Source organism: Charadrius vociferus, unplaced genomic scaffold (genome assembly GCF_000708025.1).
Source record: "Charadrius vociferus isolate BGI_N301 unplaced genomic scaffold, ASM70802v2 scaffold147, whole genome shotgun sequence".
NCBI lineage: Eukaryota > Metazoa > Chordata > Aves > Charadriiformes > Charadriidae > Charadrius > Charadrius vociferus.
In genome coordinates, this window is record NW_009649570.1 from 5,960,500 (window position 1) to 5,982,203 (window position 21,704).

Sequence of the window (21,704 nt, forward strand, 5' to 3'; positions counted from 1 at the left end):
GCTGTGTTAAATTGGTAAATTATTCATTCAACCATTTAAAAAAAATAATTCTTTCATATACCTACAGCCATACCATCTCCTTAAACCTCTTCTATTAGCCTGTACAAGTCTTTACATGTTTGTATGGAACAGATCCAAGATGAAAGCGTGCATATTGATTCACAGCAGATAGCTGGTTTCCTTCCGAATCAGCACCAATCCAATGCTATGTCTTAGTAGCAGGCATACTGAGATCTGCCCATACAATTTCAGCAAGAATACAGGTATTTTTTCAGAATGCAGAGCAGTTTCTCAGTACCTGACCAAATTCCAGTGTGTGATTACTTTCTGCCTCCGTTTTCCCTGCAGCTCCAAAGAGAGCATGACACTCTGCACAGCACTGTGCTATCCCAGAGTACTGTGCTTCCACTGCTGTATTTTTAGCAGCACAAAAGATGACTCACTGTTTTGTAAATGCTTTGAAATCCACTGAGCTGGAAGTTCATATATGATGTGTCTGATTTCAACACACATGGAGGTGGCTTTTTTCTAGTTCAGCTAATAAAATAGTCCAGAATTTTTACATTTTAGGCCTTTAAGAGAGCAGCTCCAGCTATAATACTACCACCTCAGAGTAAGTTGCTTTGTGGAAGTTGCTAGTTTATACCAAGAGAACCACAACACCCAGTTTACAAGGACAAGGCATTACGGAAAATTTACTGAAGATTATACAAGGGGAAGCATACAACTTCCACACACCTGTAAAACATTATCCTCAGAATGAACGAACTCAGAGTGATAGAACAAGACCTGAACCAACTACGGGCGTGCTTCTGTATAATCTCCCGCCAAAACACACCCTAAGTCTGTCACTGCTCACCGAAAGAGTCTGTTGCCACTGAATGGCTACTGGAGCCGATACTAAAGTTGTTTTGCCTGTCCTTGTACCAGCACCAGTATAAAAAGCATAGTCCCATAAACGTCTACACACATACCGAACTCAAGACCATCCCGCTGCTAAGCCCTTCTCACAGAGATACCAACGCCCCCGCACCCCAGCCGCTCGGAAGCCATTTTGTCCGTAAAGGACGCCCAAGGCCACTGGCTGCAGGTTGCGCGTGTGACGCGACCTCCCTTCCGGCGTAGCCCCGCCGCCATCTTGAGGGAGCTGGCAGGTCAGTGCGCAGCTCAGAGTTTCGTCTCCTGAGGTAGACTGTAAAGCAAAACGAAAAGCATAATCTTTCCGTTGCCTCGCCCCAAAATACCTAACGGTCAGACTCGCGATAAATTCGTAAGGGTTAGCGAACTTGGCTCGGCAGATGTATGATGATGATAAGGCGGCTAAAGCCAGTTTCCTCGTCCTCCTGTGAGGGGAGATCCCTGCCTCGAACAGCGTTGCTGCGTACGTGCAGAGCGGCTCCGCTCTCCCCACCAGCCGTAAGAAATAGCGAAAAGCGCTCTACGTGTCTTAACTGATGTGAAAGAGAAAGAGACGCGAAACCCGAAACCACGCCCGGCGCTGGGGAGCTCGGTGCTGGGCCGGTGCCGCCCCCTCCTCCTCCCTGCTCCCAATGCCGGACCTGGCCCCGCTGCTAAAGATGAGACGTCCCCGGCGCGTTTGGGTGCGTTATACCTTTCCCTCTTCCTTCCTCTCACACCTCTCTTCCCCCCCTGCGCCTTCGGTAGAGGCGCCCCAACACACTGTGCTCGGGGATCGGGTCCTCCTCCCTCTCTAGGCCCGGTCCTCGGCGGGGGCGGGCTGAGCCAGGGGCGGAGAGCAGGAGCGCCCGGCGCAAGGGAGGCCTGAGCCCGACCTTTCTCGTGAGGAGAAACGAACCCCGACGCTGCCCATCCGCCTGAAAACTGTTTTATCTTGCAGAGCGGAGTTTCCTCTCGCTGCATTTTCCAACTGTGATTTAAAATGACGTAGTTGGAAAGTTGCGTGGAAATCTGCATAAATTCCCTACGGTAAAACCAGTTTTAGGGTTTTTTTTGTGGTGTTTTTGTTTGTTTGGTGGTTTTTTGTTTTGTTTTTTAATTAGGAGGACTGGGATGTTAAACTGGTGCATCTCTAAATGGAAATTAGCGTAGTCACTACTAGTTTACACCGAGAACAAACCATTTAAGCTTAATACAGTAATGGGAAATGTGAAAGTTACTGCCGCATTTCCTTGTTTTCCTCAAGTACCTCGTACCAAATCCTCTTTCTTTTATAGGGAAGCATGAAAGTTGTGGAGCGTGGTCCAAACAATTCAACGCTTTGAAAAATGCCAGATGATACAGACTCAAAAATGCAGTTGCTTTTGAGTGGTTTCACCACCTCTGCCTTTTCAAACAAAGCAGAGCGGAGGAAGCACAATTTGCAGCTAGTGCTTGCTGTAGCAATGTAACCTCCTACTCCCTCCGTCTAGCGTAGGGGCTTCCACATGAGCTCATCTTGTGAAACATAGATAATTTTCCAAATCAGAACTACACCCGTTGATGTTATATCCTGTTTTTGCTGCTGCAGAGATGAACGTTCAAGAAACAAATACTGTAAAAAGTTACAGACAGTAATTGTAGACCACGTTTAGAATGTAAAATGTTTCCCTGCTTCTCTTGAAAGACCTTCCTTAGTAATATGAGGTTTGATATGTTGACTTATCATTGTAGATATGGGACACTCCTCTTTGTCTTGATAATCACATTGGTATTTGTATATTGTGCAGCGTTTGTGTTGCAGTCACAGGAACAAGGGTTTCATGCATGGTATTAAACAGCAAAGAATAAAATTGCTTGAACTTTGTACACACATACCAGCCTCTACTTGTTAATGCTAGCAGGGAGTTACTGGAGCCTGTCTGTGTGAAGTTTTTAGTATGTTATTTCCTGCTCGTTGGGGGGGGGCGGGAGGGAGTGTCCCGATTTTGGTGTTATTCAGTGTGGACTGGGGGCAGTGTGAAATAGTTCAAAAATAGGAGTATAATTAACTTTATTAGCTTCATATAAGCTAATGAACATACAGATGTTTTTCTGCCTGTTTTAGCGTGGAATTGAAATGATACATGGTCTGAGGAGTAAATATGCTTGCTAATATTCTCAGATGTTTACCTTAAAAAAATTCTTCTTGTGAACCTTGTTTACAGTGTAATACCCAGGGTCAAAAGCCAGTGCAGACTTAGACAAATATGCCTGTGACAAAGGTGGTTTCCTGTGCAGTATGTGAGAAATTCATCACCTTTAAAATCTTACACTTTGTTCAGGAAAGTCTGAAAATTAACAAAACCCAAAAACTTGTACTTCAGTGCACTTTGGTATTATCTCCTTGAGATGTGTTTTCTCTCAGATCACTTTTGGGAACAAGACGACAGATGAGTCACTCTAGATAATCAGTGATTTTCTTCCCAGAGACCCCAAGACTATTTCCCAGAAGAGCTATTCCTCTGTGAAAATTTGGGGTGATAGTGAAATAAAGTAGCCAGACTTAAAGAAAACTCACCCCTCACCAGTCATTTTCCCTCAGTGTGCCAGGGGGTTTTCTGATTCTTTGCATACAGGAGGAAAAGAGATTTTTTTGTTGTTGTTCCATGTGTATGCCTGCCTTTTTCATTCATTCTGCCCCTAATGTTACTGACGTCATCTTGCAGTATCCTTTTATCTGTCAGTGGTGGTGGTCATGTTAGACTTCTGCTATTTAGAATGATTCTGGATTTCTTATAAATCAGGTATGTAAATGAGAATGTGTAGTACTTTAGGTTTCTTTTTTCAACCATCTTCCTGCTCTGTAAACTTTGCATTGAAATCTTTACTCAGTACATGAAACATTGAACTCAATAGGAAAATCTCAAGTGTTTTTTTGCAGCAATATTGGCAAATTACACATGCACATGAACACACAGATTAGTGGGGCAGCTTTATCTGTGATGATTATGAACATTTTTCTTTCCTCTTAAGAAGACAAGCTGGTTTTCCTCACCTCTTTGTAAAGTATTTACATTCAATAACTATTCTTGTTGCAGGACCCAGGTAATCTAAACTGAAAGCCAGGTTGTTGGGGTTTACATTGTCATTGCTTTTTGGTTTTTCTTTAATTGTTGCAGCTGAGATAACTGTATCTGTGATGTTTGTAAAAGTGGTCATATCAGATGGAATGGTGAAGCATGATGCTTTTCTCATGGTGAAGTGGATCTGGCTCATATGTATGCAGATGGAATGTATTACACCAGTAGTGTGACATTACTGCTGTTGAAATATGGTGACATTGGTTTTGGATGCAAAGTTGTTAACTGTTTTAGTTTATACTAAACGCTTCATATTGATCCCTACTCAGAACCCTGGGGGAATGAATATTACTGACAAATCACTAGATGTGCACAGTTGTTTTTCCTGTTATTTGGAGCATCATTCCTGATTCACTGGACCAGTGGATCATACAGAAGAATGCATGATCCTAGGTCGTTTTTCTTGCTTTTCCCTCCACTAAAATTGGGAAGTAGCCCCCAGCAGTAATTTGTAATGTTGGTATTTGTCCAACAGAAAAGAAGCTGATATAATCAACTTTGTCTGTGGACCATCATTGGAAAATACTGGATGGAAACCAATGTGTACTGGATCTGGATCAGTGATTTGGCAATGGTCAAATGCCAGTCTTCCAATGTTCTTGTGGACAGACTTGCATACAGGTAAGAGAGTTTTGGCACTGGAAGTATTGATCAGCTTTCTTTTTATAATGAGCATGCAATTTATCTTATATAGAGGAACTTCACAAAAATATATAATTCATATGTGTTTTTTAAAGGCAGGTTATTCTTAAGATAACATTAATAGTAATTTTGCACGTCTGAAATTTTAACTCTATAGGAAATTCTTCCCTATCACATGCACACGTGAACACCTCTTTTTTTAACTAGTTTTAAAATATTGGATAAAAATCAACGAGACTAGTTTTAAAAAAAAGTTTATCTGAGATTTCTGAAAATGGCCAAAAGTGATTAAATTCCCATCTCCTTTCAGAGTGAGTCATAAATATGGCTTCCTCAAGCTCTTTTGAAAGTCACAGCTGTATGTACCTGGGAAATGCTTTTATATGACAGTGTTTTGTACCCCCACTTTCCTGACTGCATTATGTCATGAAAACAGTCTTTGTCTTTCTGTAGAATTCTCACAAATGTTTGATGTTAGAATGAAAATAAGAACTTAGCAAGAAATATGCTTTTCCTCTGATAGAAAAATGTACAAAAGACATTCCAGTGCATGAGGGGTTCCGCTGCTTATCAGAGGCCTGAAAATTTTCCTGCCCTGCCCTTCCACCCCAGCTGTACAAGTGACAGCATTTGAGGTCCATGTGTGAAATAGAACAAGTTCAAAAGTACAAATATTTTGTTTACCCAGTTTGGTTTTGTTGTAAACAAAACTGTTCAGTTTACTATATTAAAAATACTGTGGTGCTGGGTATTTGAAAGGGGCAGCTTCTACTGATGTTTCGTTTCAGTTTGAGAGTTTTTTTGCTGCTTGTACTGTTTCCATTAGGGTTAAATGTTGTTGTACTTTTTAGAGCAACCAGCACATTTAATTCTCCAAAGTTCGTAAATGGTGTGATGTGATGAGGGAAAACACTGTGTTTGGGCCTATCCCTTTTGCATTCTGAAGGACAGAATTATATCAGGGAGGATAGGTAGGTGTTGCTTTTTTCTGGTTGTGTGCTTTAGCAGGAGTACTTTAATGGAGTGTTTTCTCTAGGTATTTAGCACAGTCTATGTAGAATGTGTATAGGAGCCTGCGATGGGCTAAGCAGGGCATTGGCAGCCTTGTTACTGTCAGCTGCTGTTGAACGCCCTGTGGTCTGAAAATGAGCCAAAGTGGCCTCAATGTTGTTGTACGAACTCTGTCGCATATACGTTGTATCTCGTTTACACTGTGGTATGGAAGTGCAGGAGTACTTAAATGAGTAATGCTTGGGTCTTCTAACGTGTTGGGTTTATGATATTCTACAGCGTGCCTGTGCTGCCGTTCCTTACCTCCCCCTTCCGTTTTGCTTCTCAAGGTGGGACCTTAAGGTCATAGCAGCTACTTGTGTTATAATCTCCTCGTGATTCAGACATGCTATCAGCAAGATTAACAGTGCTTGTGCTTTTGCTTTTTTGGTGTTTTTTTTTCAAATACTGGTGACTTGCTATTGGGACTGTGAGCAACAGCACTGGAGGAGAAAGTCACTGGAGTCTTTGACTCCATAGAACATGTGGCTCACTGGGACAGATGTAGATAAAGGAGACTTTGCCCTAGGAACTTGAATTTTATATGCTCTTTTAGTGGGCAGTGGAACCCAATCCATGGGTTTAATCAAATCCAACTGTTACTCCCGTTCTGATGAAAGTCAGGTGGATATATAGAGTTATTTTTTTCATTCAAACAGGATTGGAATAATAAAAAAAAAGCATTTGTAGACAAATTTATCTTGTCTCCTTAATGCATGGATACAATATGTGACATTGTTGATTGTGACTTCCAGAATGTGTAATAAAAGTCTGAAAATGCTTTAAAAATGTTATCCGGGTGCTAGAATCTTTCAGTGTATTAGACTTTGAAGTTGAATTGGATTTTGCTTTTCAGAATGGTTTAAACAAAATTATGCAGTATAGCGACTGAACTCCTTGTAAGGGCTAAGATTTGTCTTCAGATTGCTCATTTCACGTTTCTCCATGTAGGTAATGGGGATCAGAGAAGGTCAAATAGAATTTCCATAGTCGGTGGCAGCGGAAGTTCAGCATAGCACCATACTTATTTTGTTAATCACAAGGGTGGGGATTTTTCTACGTTTGAATTTTTATTTCAGTTTTCAGTATGGGGAAACATGAATTTCACATGAAGAAAAAGGCAGTCTATGGCTTATGTATACCTTCAGAGTTAACCAATTTGCATACTTAAGGTTGGAATTTTTTCTTTGTGTGGTTCTCCGATCTTTTTGAGCATGGAGGGGGTGTGTGGGGAATCCTTGAAACCCCAGTAACTCATTCAGATTGGAATAACTTTAAATTATGCTAATAAGTAAGAAAATCCACACATTCCTGAATTTATAGATAATTAATGTTTTAAAATATTACATATTGTGAATAATTCTTTTATATTGACTTCTGTTAAGGCAAAGTGCATGCCTGATAGCAGGGGGGTTATATGTGGAGTTTTTAAAATTCTTTTGTCTACAATGTGTGCTTACACTGCCTCTTAGCTCCCAAAACTCTTCCTGAAGAATGCCTTGAGACTTTTAGGGGAGAAAAGGTGGTGGTGAGCAGAGGGGTGGAGGGATGCTGGGAAGAGGTCAGAGCTTTAGACTTAAATTGCTGTGGAACTTAACTCTTATTTTCAGAAACACTTGAAATATCACTCGTCAGCAAGCTGATGAGTTTTGTTTCACTTCCTATGGAATTTACAGACTTGTGTTAAGGTAATTTTACTTTAAAAAGAACTTCAATTTTTTTACTGATTAGTATGACCTACCAAGTACTTCTTGTTCTGTAATGAACAGCTGGGAGAACCCCTGGAGAACATGAGGTCTGTTGGTGTTTTAGTTGTAAGTGAAATACATCAGATAGGAGAGTTAACTGTGAACTTATGCAGCAGATCACTGATTTAGTACCTTTTCATTCTCTGTCACAGAACTGTTTCTGTAAAAATGCATCTAGTTAAGAATGAACACCAGAGAAGTGCTGCGGTAGACACGGGCTTCATGTTATGTTGGCTTCCTGTTTAAAAAACAGTAGGCTGGCAATTTTAAAGGGACAGCGACTAAGTGATGACCAGGTGCCAAGTGCCAGCTGTCCTTATTCACCAGATTGAAGAAGAATTGGATAAAGAAGAAGAAGAGGTGATGGTTTTTCTGTGTCGAGACCTTGCTCCTGACTTGGCCACTGCCGACCTTAGAGAGCTCTTGGTGGCTTTGAATGAGAGGGAGAAATTGTCTTTTCTTGGCTTGTCTGAGCTGTTGTACAGAGTTAAAAGGTTTGACTTGCTGAGGAGGATCTTGAAGACTGAGAAAGCAACAGTGGAAGCTAACCTTGCCAGAAGTCTCAGACTTGTCCCTGATTACAGGTAATATATCTATTTCAGCTTTCAAGGCTACTCTATTTTGTTCAAAATATGTGCTGGTTGTTTTGGTTGTGGGTTTTTTTTGTGGGTTTGTTTTTTGTTTCTTTTTTAAATATGTCTTGGAGGTAAAAGAAAAGCAGAAAAGGGCATCATATCTAGAATTACAGTGAAAAGAATATGTCAAGTTTAGTCCCCCAAATGAGCCTTAGTAGCTTCTTAAAAGTCATGGCATTAGAAGCATCTATCTTTAAGGAGTTTATGTAAGTTAATCAATAAAACCAGTGATGTTTGTACAGTTCTAGATTAGCGGGTAGAAGTTAGGCTGTAGAGAAACATCGTTAGTTAGAGATACTTTCTTTTCTAGTTTGCTTTGGGCTCATAGCCTTGTTGTATAGCTTTTCTCAGTGGACTTGTTTCTTGCCACTTTCTACTCTGTAGTTTTAAGATGCTTAAATTAAGAAGCTCCAGCTATTTTCTTTTAAAGACTTCAGAAAAAAATGCATGTACTCATAAGGAAAATTTTCCTGTGTTAACTTAACCTTGTAACTACTAGGTAAAAAAGTTAAAGATGTGTTCTGTTGTCTCATTCTCTTACTTAATCTCTATTGAAATAGTAAGATGATTTCTGTTTTTCTAGCAGTGTCTTACACAGTCAGTCTGAGCTAGAGTAGGTATTTTGTATTTGGATCTTGGAGCAGGGTAGGCTTTTTTCCTGTTGTTTAATTGGGAATGGTACATTAAGACTGGAAAATGGGGGAAGCTGGGTAGTTGGGTGGAGGTGGGATCTTGCTGAAAGCTAATCCTTTAGAAATGTTTCGACTTGATTTCAGGGTACTAATGGTAGAGCTTAATGAAAATCTGGAGAAAGAAGAAGTAAATTCTCTTGGTTTTCTACTCAGAGATTACACGCCTCGTATGAAAATGGCAAAAGATAAGGTAATGTCTTTCTGCTGGTCTTCTCTGGAGCAATGAGAAATTGAAGTAAAAATGGAACTAGCTAGACAGCAAAGGAGGGGAGGCAGTACTGCAAGGGATAGTGAGGCAGGAGTAGACAGAAGTGAGGAAGTAGAGAAGGAGTAGTGACTTCTATTTCATTTTTGTTTTTTAATTCAAGGGAAGAAACATAAAAAACAGTAAGAGGGAACAATGAAGACTTGCTGTAGTGAATGGTCTTAGCATGAACCTCATAGGCAGAAGGCATAAAAAAACCCCTTCAGTATTACTGATCTGAAAGTTCATATACAGAGCGTCTCAATAATCATATGGAATGTATCTTGAATTACAAGGTCACTTTTTATGTTTGTGCTCTGCTTCACTTACAAAAGAACAGCTTTATTTTAATTATGTCTTTCTCTGTACATTTGCATTCTGCATATTTGTTTTAAATGCTCTGAGAAAGCAGAGATTCATCAGAGAGAGTTCAGACAACTTGGCCACTGTGCATAGAAGACTGAAGATTTCTGTCTTCTTCCTTTGAGGTTTTTTCTTTTTGTCTAACCAAAGGAGAGAGGCCCTGCAAATTCCCCAAAGCCTTTCTTACCTCTTGCTTTGTGGCGTTCCAAGTAGCTGGCTTTGTAGCAACAAAGAAATGCAAAACTGTTTCCTCAAAAACTTTGATTTGTTTTAAGAATATCACTTCCTAGTTTTCATTACTCCTATGATAATACCAAGAATTTATGTATCTTCCAGGTAGTTTTCTTAGTGTTTCAGAAGGTAATGTCCCTAGTTTTTGAATATACAACCTTTATGACCTCCTCACTTTATTTTCTGGGTTGCTTTGTTACTTACTGGTAGAGAACAAATTACTGATATGACAGTTTGGTTTTCTGTTGCTATTCTAGAGTTTTCTAGCTCTTGTGATTGACCTGGAGAAACTAAATTTGGTGGCTCCTAATCAACTGGATTTGATAGAAAATTGTTTTCGAAATATTCACAGGATAGACCTGATAAGGAAGATTCAGAAGTACAAACACGAAGGTAACATGCTATTTTTGCACTGGTAACTTGTGATAGCAAGGATCAGATATGTTCTTACTGAAGATAAAATTATGAGTGACAAGTCAGAATATTTGCATGCTTCACAGATTTAGGCTTTTAAAACAATTGATACAACATGGTGTATTTCTCTGTGTGTTTCTGTTAAATTTTCAGCTTTAATGTCCTCCGTTCATTCTCAGCCAGTGTATGTAAATGCACTTCAGGCATCTCTCCCTAATCTCAGTCTGATTGATCCTCCTTGTAATTCAGGGGTAAGTATACAATAAATCGGACAGATTTACTTCTAAATATTGCCAGACATTGAAAGGGGATTCATCTTTGCAAAGCCTAAGGAATGAGAGATTGCTAGTAACTGGAATATTAGCTGTTTTTTTTCTCATATTTCTTTTATTTGCTGGGTTTAGGGTCTAATTTAAATCTTGTGACTGAGAAAGATCCCCTTTAAAGAGCTTCTGTGAATTTTTTTCTTATTAGTTGGGCATATAAAATGTGTATCTTGAAAGTTTGTGCTGCTACTCTGAGGGGTGAGAAGTTTTGCTTTGACTGTTCTTTGCAAAACATATTATTCGTCTTTGTACTTCTGGACTTTGCAGGGAGAGTAGCTTTTTAACTTTGGAAGCTGAAAGTTACGGCTTTTTAAGGAGAGCTTTGCGGATTTTTTTGTGTGTTTTGTTTTAATCTCATTTTAATAAAGGTATCTCAGTATGTCAAGCAATCAAATCCTATTGCATGCACTATTCTTTGTATTTGGGTTAGGACTGATACTGTAATAGTATGACCTTAATTAAAGTGCTTAGCCTTGCAAAATGAATTTGATGAGATTATTTCTGTCATGTATTCAGTACATATGTATGTATAAATCTTATAAACAAGGCAGCAGTGATGCAATTTGTCTTTTCGAACAAAGCCACAACAGCTTTGTTTTCCATACTACTAATGGGAAAGCGTTTGCATTGTCTTTCTATATTATGATAATATTGTCAAAATTTCCTTTCTAATTCAGTGGAAGTTCCTCCCTGTTGCTCTATAGGAAACAAAATTCATATCTTCAGAGCTTTTTGTTTGTTTTACTATTTTAGGGTTTAAGCTTTTCTTTGCTGTTCATGGCAAACTGTTTTGTTTTTTTTTTTCCTGAGGAGGAAGAATTTGGGATTTTTGTTTGTGGTTTTGGTAGGGGTTTTTTACTTGTTATTTTGTAATTCTGATTAGCTGACAGATGTGAATCTACAACATGTAATCCTTTTATTGAGGAACAAAAATACTGTTGTCTTATATTTTGGAACATATGATTATTAATTCTTGAAGGAGAGAGGAAAAATACACCTTTTCTTCACTTTAGATCCAGAATGTGAACAAAGAAAAACCACAGAATGGACAAAGTCTTATTCTGGGTAAGAGCATTTTATCTGAGCTTTGATAATATGAAAGGGCCAAATGATGCATTTCATTGTATCAAAAGGACTGTTGTTTGAGAGTTGTGTTTATGGCTAATCCAGTTGATATCAGCAGGAGCAGAGAGTATTTGGTACCTCTGAAAACTGAGCGTTGCCTTATTGTACGCTCTTGTATTTGCTTTGCTTGTACTGCCAGATCTTAAAACTTTATTGAAATTGTTTTGGGCCTCCGCTGCCACAAATTTTTAACAGAATAAATAGTTTATTAATAAAATCATTGGAAATGTTGACTAGCCAGCTCTGGAGGCCCGCATAGTACAGCTGTGTCCATTAAGTCTTGACTAGGAAGTCTTTGTGTCAGTTCAGTGGTGGACTCTCCACCAGGCCAACCAGGAAGTTGTCCAGTGAGTACCAGGTTCTTACCATGCGTGTTGTGTTCTTTCTGGAAACTCAAAATACCTCTCAAATATAGTGATTTTTAAAAGAGTAGCTGGCTGAATTCTCTCGGTGTAGGAGAGATTTTTTTGTTTATTCTAGTCACAAGAAATGTAGAATGCAATCCAAATAACACTTTAGAGGTGAAAATTTTGGTGTTTTTTTTTTTTAACTTCAGTAGCATACATAACAACTAAGAAGTCCAGATGAGTGAGAACTTGTCTGAACTAGATAGAGTCCTCTTTAACTGATTTGGTGTCAAAGAAATGTCACTGGTGCCTACATACTGAGATTACTTCTGTATGTTTCAACTGCAGCAGAACCAGTCCACATGTCCATTCAGGAATCGGGACCGGAGTCACATAAGGTATGTGCTTGTGGATATGTATGCGTGTAAACGTAACAAAAACCTCTGCAGGTATTTACCTTAGTTTTCTTTGTGTTTCATTTTGAGATTTCCTTTAATTGAATCCAAACAGAAGGATGCGTACATCCATTATCTTCCTCAGCCATAAACAGGTTCTGTGAACTGCTTTTGCATAATATATTTTTAATATAAAATGCAAGCAGAAGTGTGCAAAACGCATGCACACAGAACTTGTATGTTTATTAGTGGAGGCCAAGTCAAAATCTGTTGGAAGTCAGAACTCCTGCGATCTACATTGGAAATGGCAGGGCTTCTTGCATGCAGTAAATTTTGTGCTTTATTCTCTCCCCGTTCCTTGCTCATCAGGTAAAAGACAGACATGTTTTGGGTATTAATGGTAAGAATCAACTACTGCTGTTTTCACTAGCTGTCCTGTAGGCCAGGAACCAGGGAGTTGCCTATAGAAAATTGATTGTAATTTTTTAAATGGGAGAGGAATTGTGATAGAGTCATTACAGGTTATTTAGGAACAAGGAAGTTGTTCCACTAAATAAGGAAATAAATATTGCTCTGATGAGCAGCACCTGCTTGTCTACATGAAAAACACAAAAGTTCTCTACATTTATGGTGGAGCTTATAGCTCCTAATATCTCAATAGCAGTTACACTTAAGGAAAGTAGTTTGGAAGTACTATAAGAAGGATCATTGCTGTCATAGTCCAGGTCTTTAAAATCCCCCATACAGGTTTGGCTTGTTTGGTTTGGGGTTTTTTTGTTGTTTTTTTTTTTTTTACGTTTGAAGATCTGTCCAGAGTTAAGATTCAGTCTCAAACTTGCTTCTCTCATTTATCGTACAGTTTTAGTCTTTCTTTAAGGATCATTATGGTAGTAAGATTGCACAAGGATGCAAAAATTAAGCCTATACTAGAAATAGGGGAAAAAAATCATTACTCCGTGTCTCATGATTTTTTGGTTTGGTTGTGTAGGTAAGACATACCACATCCTAGTAGATAGACTTCTGCTAGCTACTCTATGGAAAAACAACAGAATGTAACTGAATAGATCTAAGGTGGATTTGAGAAAAAATCAAGTCTGTATGTTGAGAGAGTGACTAACTAACTTAGTATTTGTCCTTCGCATTCCTCAGGTGTTTGATGATCAGTACAGAATGCGAAGTCAACCTTTAGGAATATGCCTGATAATAGACTGTATTGGCAATGACACAGGTAAGTCTCTGGAATTTGAAGTTCCTTATCTTGTCAATCTTGGATAATTAGAACAGTTTAGTATAAAGAATATGATGTGCATTTGCCAGACAGACTAGGTTAATGTTGTCCTAGTCAGCTAGTCTATCAATTCTAGTAAGTTTTCTAAAGCAGAGAGTCAGAAGGCCCAACCTGAGGTTAAAGCTAACTGTCCTAACCATTGCAAACAATGGGGGGGTTTTTTTTGGTTTTGGCATAGAATCTCTGAATCAAAGAATTTATAAGGGGATGAACTGAATTTTGGGAGGGAGAAAAAGTTTGTTTGGGGACCAACAGAATAGTTAAACTACAGTCATACAGCAGGTTATTGGCACTGATGGTAAAGATAGTGTTTCCTACCACTTAACCAAAACTGTTGTGGATTTGAAGTGTAATCATATCGGACACCACAGATTTTGAATAGCTGAATGCACGTGATCCTTTATTAATAATACACCTAGGCTTCTGATACATCTTGCACAGTTTAATTGAAACCATCACCATAGCTTTATAGGGAGAAGAATTTTTCTTCCTTCCCTCTTGGTTTAGTTAAAAAAAAAAAAAAATTTGCATGTAGAATTCAAGGTAGTCAGTGCTATGGTTAAAATGTGGGGTTTTCCTGATTGCCTTTGTAGAAACAAATAATTAGATTCTTGCATAAGCAAAAAACCCTCCACTTTCTAATCATTGGAACATGTGCTCTTCATGAGCTCATATGGTCATTTCAGTACTCGTACAAGAACAGAAAGTGTAAATGTGATAGAGGAACTCTGCTGACTGGAAAGGACAAAAATGGGTGACATGTTTAGCATCTGGCATGTCAGATACACCTGCAAATCATGGCTCTGCTGCTGTTGTGCCAAAACCACCCAAAGCAAGTCTTAATGTGCCTCAGTCTTCATGCATGTCGCATTGGATGCAGAAACAATTTAATCGTGTATGTCTCAGATGTTTAATGTCACCAGCGCATCATCAGCATTTTAACATGATACTTTCACTGAAATACGTTACTGTGCTAGTGAGATTTAGGAAAGGCAGGGCATACGGCATTGCTTAAAGGAGTTTGTTAGAAAGACGTTCACTACTCTGTTGAGTTGTTGTGCAACACAACTTCTGAAGCCTGAAAATACCAAAGAAAGAGAAGAGGGCAAGGAGATTATTAGGAATTGTATCTGTGGTGTGCATTAGAGTCTGTAGCTGTCCCAGAATTTGATCTGAGGAAGCTGAACCAATAATAGATACTGTAGGATCGAGGATTACAACAATTGAAAATGCCCAGTGTAAACAATATGAATTCATCAGATGCTGATAAATTTCAAACCGAAATACACCTTGCTGTTTTGTAAATAGCTGCTTTTGACTTTTCCATTTAGAAGCAAATTTTTATCTTTACATTGTAAACAATCAAGGGGAGAAAAGGGTAATTATTTATGTAGAGTGGAAATGCTCAAAAATCAGTGGAGGTTTGTTGGGAGATGATTACTGTTGAAGAAACATGTCTTCTGATCTCAGGTTGCAGCATGTAATGCTGTGTTTCATCTTGCCTTAAAGTAAAATTGCTGTATCCAAAGCTTACCATGTATAATTTCTGATTCATAGTTAAACTAAGGTATCAGCTCTAAGTTTGTTTGGTTTAATTTTTTTAATTGTGACATTTAGAATGTGTGTATGGTCTAAGGTGATGCCAAATTTTGTGTCTTTGTATGTGTACATCCTAGTGAGATAAGTAAATTATAGGAAAAGCACTCATTCCTATAACTCTTGGTTTTTTTGTATGTACTGCTGCCCTCTAATGGCATCGAGTATATAACGGATAAACGGTATTTATACTGAATTTTCAGAGCATGTTTTATTGCCTAAAATAGAGGAGATTTTCCTTTCTATTTCGAAGTAAAAACATTTATGGAAAGTTTTTGAATTATTTTACAAAATTTAGTCAAACTGACAGAACTGGAGTGAAACCCTGTAATTCCTGTTTATCACCTCACTATAATATCGAGTTTGTATCTACCCTGTATTTTGCTGAGGAAAGTTACAAGTTCTGTTCCCTGTTTTCTCTATGGGCTTTTTGAGGAGAACAGTGTGGTAGTACAACTACTTTGCTGCCAGTTACCTCTGAAATAGCCTCTGCTAATTAGGGATTGTTAAACTTCTGAAGTCAGAGAACAGTCTAGCTTCCTGTGTCTATAAGGCATTTTACGTAAACATGGCACTTGATATTTCCTGTCATATCAGCAACTGTGCATGGGCAATATATATGTGGTTTATACTAAAGATACGATGCTACAGGTATGAGTCATAGTAGTACCTTGTGGTTCTCTGAATGCTTTGGTTTTAACCACTATGTATCTGGTTTCACTCCCATATTAATAAACATCCAAAGTAGTAATTTTGCGCATAGCACATTTTCCTGCAGCACAAGTTAACACAAATACAGTAGAGTTAAATCTTGATTTTTGGCTATTTACAGTTTTAATTTCTAACACATTTGAAAGAGTTCAAATTTCCCGCCCCCCCCCGAAAATGTCATTCTGTCACAGTTAAGACTCCAGTGTCCATTCTCCGCCTGGAACTCATCACTTAAAGTCCGTTTTATATAATAGGATGCATAAATGACTGCAGCAGGTTCCTTTTTTTGACTGATAAAAAGGAGTCTCTGTTTCCTGTGCAGTTCTGTATAATAACCATTCATAGTAATTTTGACAAGTTAAAAGGTGAAAGACATCCCATGCTATCTAGATAACTCCTTACCCTTTCAAGAGTGTTCTGTGTGAAGCATTTTTTAATGTTTTCTCTTGCCCGATATTTTAAGTCCTAGGAACCTAGGATACCGGCTCTAAATGAAAGCATGCAAGTATCTGGGGAATTTGGAACAGATCACATGTCAAATAATAGTTTCTTTGATGTCATGAAGTACGTAGCTCATATTAAAGACAACATGCATCTAGCACTATAAGTATGTAATATCTGTGATCAACAGCAAGTACTCCCGATCTTTTAATAAACATTTTGTCATAGTATTAATTGTAAATATTTTAAATAAATACTTCCAGTGGCAAAATACTGTAAATACTGCAATTCAAGATAGTTGAGATTGAGCCTTGATGTGCTATGATTTAATTACATCTTCCTTTTTTCAGATTTGTTGGAAGAGACCTTCAGAGGCTTAGGCTATGACGTTCATTGTTACAGGTATTTAAATATGAACACCATGAATCAAACATTGCTTGAAGTTGCAAGGTTGCAGAAGCACAGAAATTGTGACAGCTTCATTTGCATATTGGTCAGCCGTGGAAGTCCTCAGAGCATCTTCTGTACAGACCATACCTTTTCTGGATTCCCTTTGGAACAAATAAAGAAATATTTTACAGCAGATTCATGTCCTGAACTCCGAGGAAAACCAAAGCTTTTTTTTATTCAGAGCTACATTGTGCCAGAAAATGAGCAAGAATGTACTAGTCTGTTGGAAGTTGATGGGAATGATGAGAAAATCATTGCTAACGCAAAAATCCCTTGGAAAGCCACTATCCCCCAAGTAGCAGACATCTTTTGGAGTCAGTGCAAGGTGGATGTGTCTACACTAGAAAAATCTCCGAGTTCATCCTCATATTATCTGCGTTGTCTGGCTGAGCTACTCCACAATCCTCATAAAAGGTAAATAAAACAAAAAGGAAAAAATAACCCTTTTCCTATGACAGCCTTGTGTTCTAGAGAGAGAGGAACCTTAAGTTTCATCCCATCTGGTCCTGAAAGGTGTCTTCATGCTGTGTAATAAGTTAAAAGACAAGTATGCTTGATCCTGGAATGATGGCACAAGAAGGTATTCTAAAGTAGGAGTGAATTTTCTGATTCTGGACAGTAAAATGAAAGTGTATTATGGCACAGGGGCTCGCAGAGTGAGAAGGGAAGAACCTGTCCTGGGTAATGTATGTCAGTGCTTTAGACAGGATTGGAAATCTTCTTTCTCCAAAGTAACGAGGCACATACCAGGCTTCTGTCAAATTGAGGATTGCCTTTTTTCATTTAGAAGTGCTCTGCTTGCAAATATAGAAAGGCAGCGCCTAAGTTCAGGGAAAAGGCAGTTGAGAGGGAAGGATTTTGTCCTTTCTTTAGATCTAATTAACCCTCCACTCGAGGAGCCACTAGATTGCCAATTTGTAATCTTGAACTTAAACTACCAGAAAACTGTAATCTATCTAAAGAGATTATCAAAAGGAATCTGAGCAAAAATCAGATATGTTTGGATATATAACTTACCAACAAAGGTTTTCTTTGTACAATTGATCTACCAGGGAGTTAGCAACTGTTTTTCAAAGTAGTTGTTGTGGATAATATTTAGTACCTTTTTACAAACCCTTAACCCTTGTAATGAAATCACAGATCATCATGTCATCATAACCAATGTCACGACGCTGATTTGGGTTATAACAGATTGTCTCCAAAATGAATATTCAGCCTTGGGTTTTAAAGGTGTAACCACTGCAATAAAGATTGAAATTTGCATCTTTCTCCTTGCTGAGTCCAAAGTTGTCTTCTCCCTTGTGGATTCTTAAATGGTGTCTTGCTTCATTCTCTAATAGAAAGCTTTTCCTTTTGTTACTGCAGGAAACTCTCTATATTAGACATCCATACGGAACTGAACAGAAAAGTCTATGAATGGAATAAGACTGCTGACCCAAGCCAACAATACTCTCTTCTGCTGCAGCATACACTGAGGAAGAAGCTTTTTCTTTCTCCCCCTTAATTGCTGTTGGAAAGGACATGTCTGAAGTGGCTAACAAGAAATATTTACTATGATCCAGACAGTTTCACAGATATTTTTACTTTATGCATTGTTATTGCATGTATATCTAAAGTCCCTATTGCTTCCAAATCCAGGGATTTAGAAGCATTTTGGTGTGTTAAGGCACTAGACTTTATATTTTAATACAGAAAGCTCTGAAAGCTTGGATGAGAATGGCAGCTATCATATAGCACTGCAGCAGATGTTACAACCAAATACAACAGGTAAACAGGGTGGAAAGAACTCTACGCTGTATAGCTGTTGGGTTTTCCAGTTTTTTGTGTTTCTATTGTTTCATTGGTTGTTTTTTAGCATACCTATTAGCAGTGCACTGATCTAGGTTCTTCTGTTGATGTTTAAAACAAATACAAGCCAGTGCAAAACACTGAAATTCACTGGGTACTTTCCCAGAACCTAATAATGGAAAATGTGTCAAGAAAGAATGCCTACCCAGCAACGCCAGTTCTTCATTAACAAGTTCTGGCTTGTGTCCCTCCGCAGACTGGCAAAACAGAAAGAGAGATGGTCTTTTAAATAATTTGGATTCCATGTGCCTGCTGCATTAGAGGTTGTGATTCACCCAGCACCTCATAATGTGAGTACTGTCCACAGCACACAAGGGTTATACGTTAATAAATGAGACCGTCTGCCATGTTTTGGGCTAACTATGTTTTCCATTGATGCAAAAATGAGTCTACATGTGGCAGGGCTTTACAGTAATCTACCACACAGTTAAAAAAATGTGGGATTTTGGCAGATGTTTTGTGGAAGCTGAAACATGATTCACACTTGTTGCACCACACATAGTTGTAAAAGTACACTTTATCATATTTGAATCTAAATGTGATGTTACAGCCACTGCTTCTTAAGACTGGATTAAATTAAACACCCCATGCTCACTGTTTGCTTATGAAAAGTGATATGTCATTATTAATTGATATATTTTTTTCAAGTTGCCTTTGTTTTTCTGAAAAAGGCATGAGTTGTCCTAAATACAGACATTTTTCTCCAGGGGAGCAGATGCCTAACACATAGGGTTCAGTTAACCTGCTTGTTATATAACAGTGTAACCTGAATGAGTTGTATTGAAATTTGTTGTCACTGAATTTATGGCATTCTTTTCCCTCCTAAAGCAGGCCACTTGCAAACTTTTAATACTTCTAACACAGTCTCCTGTCCAAGAAAAAAATTCAAGTCCTTGGCATGCCTTGCTTGATTTCTGCTGTAACTACACCATACATCCTTCCAGCATGTGTTTCATGCAAGCAGAAAGCAAAGGGGGTTTTGCTAATAGAGTGTATTCTAGTTCCTTGAGCAAATGTACTGCAAAAAGATTTTTTGCTAGTGTAGCTGCATTTGATTTCAGCAAAAAGCAGGTGTGCTTACACATATGTAACTTCATCAACAATGCCTTTCATTGTACTGATACTATACGTTGTATACTGTAAGTATACATTTGTATATTGACAATAATTAGGAGGGCTCAGCCAGTAAACTTACTCTGGTAACAGTGACTTTTTATTCCTTGATACTGTGTTCTACTTGAGTGTTGGCTTGACATAATTATTAACTTTTTTTTAAAAACAGGCTTCTTAAGTTTCTTTCATAAAAATGAAAATGAGTTTTCAAGTAGCTTCTATAATTGAAAGTAAAAATCACTTTTATTTGGCAAGCAGTAGATACCAAAGTCTAAAAAGTGCTCCGGAGTCCTTCCTTGTTATGTGATACAGACCCAGTCTGTTCCTGGCTTAAGAGGTTCCTAAACTGTTGATTGATAAGGATTTTTAAGGGTATAACAAGGAGAAACTCACTAAGTTCTACTTTATAGTCTTTATCCATACAAAATGTTAATATTAAAATATATATTTATTTATATTAATGTACCATTTTGTATAATACATAAAGTACATTTTATATCATTGTGATAAATCTTCACTCGGTATCTTTTTTTTATTTTGGATTCAGTTTTATTTGCATGTTGACTCTAGGAAGTTGTGTACACGGTTGTGATGAGAAGAAATTTTTGCACAATTTAGAAAAATAATTCACCTGTATTGCAAGCCTATGCATTCCAGAATTTTCTCTTTCCACTCCATAAGCTATAGTGTCTTCTTTAATAAAAGTATATAGAAACTTTTTAGTAGCTTTGAATTGGGAAATGCAACCCAAAATTTTACGTCAAACTATGGGTACATGTGTTATTTGTGTTACTCTTTATTTTATGTAGGCCCAGGCATAAGAGGAAAAATAGAAAATAATATTTTGCAAAATCTGACATTCTCTAAAAACTTGTACTCTGTGAATGTTAAAGTAAAAATACTAAATCTAATTTCATGATGTTATAGGTGTGGAAATAAATGCATCATAGTGGGGCAGGTCGAGGGGACAGGTCTTCCTTTCAGTTTACTGTTTTCTAAGAAAGGGCCTATTGAACTGGCCCTTTTCCTAAAGTAGTGTCATATTGCTTCTGGCTTTAAAAATACATTGTGTCTTAAAACTACATTCATATGCCTTCCATGCACTCACATAGAGAACTTACTGCATTCCACCAACAGAATGGCCTGCATTACATGTGATAGGTGATAAAAATAGCATTCATTTCTAACCCTGAATATTTAATAACTGACTACCTTACAATAAAATAAAGCACATGGATAATTTTGAAACTCTACCTTGCTTATGTTTCATGGGGTAAGAGAAGGATTATAAAATGACAGATTTGGAATCTTAGAAGTTACTTCCTGTAGTGGCTGGTAAATGAAGCAAATGGTGTGAAACAAGTAGGTTTTCTGTGGTTGTAGAAATCAGATGTGATTCCTAGTTATCATGTATATCTATGTGATGTTAATAAATGTGATTTCTTTCACAAATTAACTTCACTTTTTCCTATTTCCCTTATTAGCTTTTGCATGTGATGAGTACTTCTGCTGCCTTTTAGACAACCAAAAGCAGGGAGAATGGAACCAAGAGGAGGGAGAGAGATGAGGGAAAGAAATATGAAATTTCAAGCAGGAACAAGAGGGGAATGGTAGGGAGAACCAAGAGAAGGACAAGTAGGGAAAAGAAGATTTGGAGCAGAAACACAGCATCAGTATTGGAAGGAGAAAGAAGAAAAGGGAGAAAGGAAGTAAGAATAATAGTGGCTATCCTTACAGAATCTAATGATGTGGTGGGGTTTTGTGGGTTGGTTGTTTCGGGGTTTTTTGAATGATGCTATATACAACTATTACTTAAAATATTAGCGATAGGATATATTCTTTTTCTGATAGTTTTGTGACAATATAGGTTTGGTTTGGGGATTATGAAGTGTGCATGTTCTTTGCTTTACTGCCTGACACAGTAAGTAAAGTCCTTGTCCACTTCCATAAGAAATCATAGAATGGCTTAGGTTGGAAGGGACCTTAAAGATCAACTAGTTTCACCCCCCCGGCCATAGGCAGGGAA

At 38.1% G+C, this 21,704-nt stretch overlaps 1 protein-coding gene across 1 annotated transcript; it reads left to right on the top strand.

The window, feature by feature from the left end:
- Positions 1 to 1,547: 1,547 nt before the first annotated feature.
- On the top strand, positions 1,548 to 17,135 carry CFLAR (CASP8 and FADD-like apoptosis regulator). The gene is made up of 9 exons (XM_009890180.1): positions 1,548 to 1,601; positions 7,612 to 8,043; positions 8,871 to 8,976; positions 9,882 to 10,017; positions 10,192 to 10,289; positions 11,378 to 11,429; positions 12,185 to 12,234; positions 13,381 to 13,459; positions 16,618 to 17,135. Exons 2-9 carry the CDS (start codon positions 7,748 to 7,750, stop codon positions 17,133 to 17,135), a joined length of 1,335 nt encoding a protein of 444 aa, XP_009888482.1. The 5' UTR covers positions 1,548 to 1,601; positions 7,612 to 7,747.
- Positions 17,136 to 21,704: the final 4,569 nt, after the last annotated feature.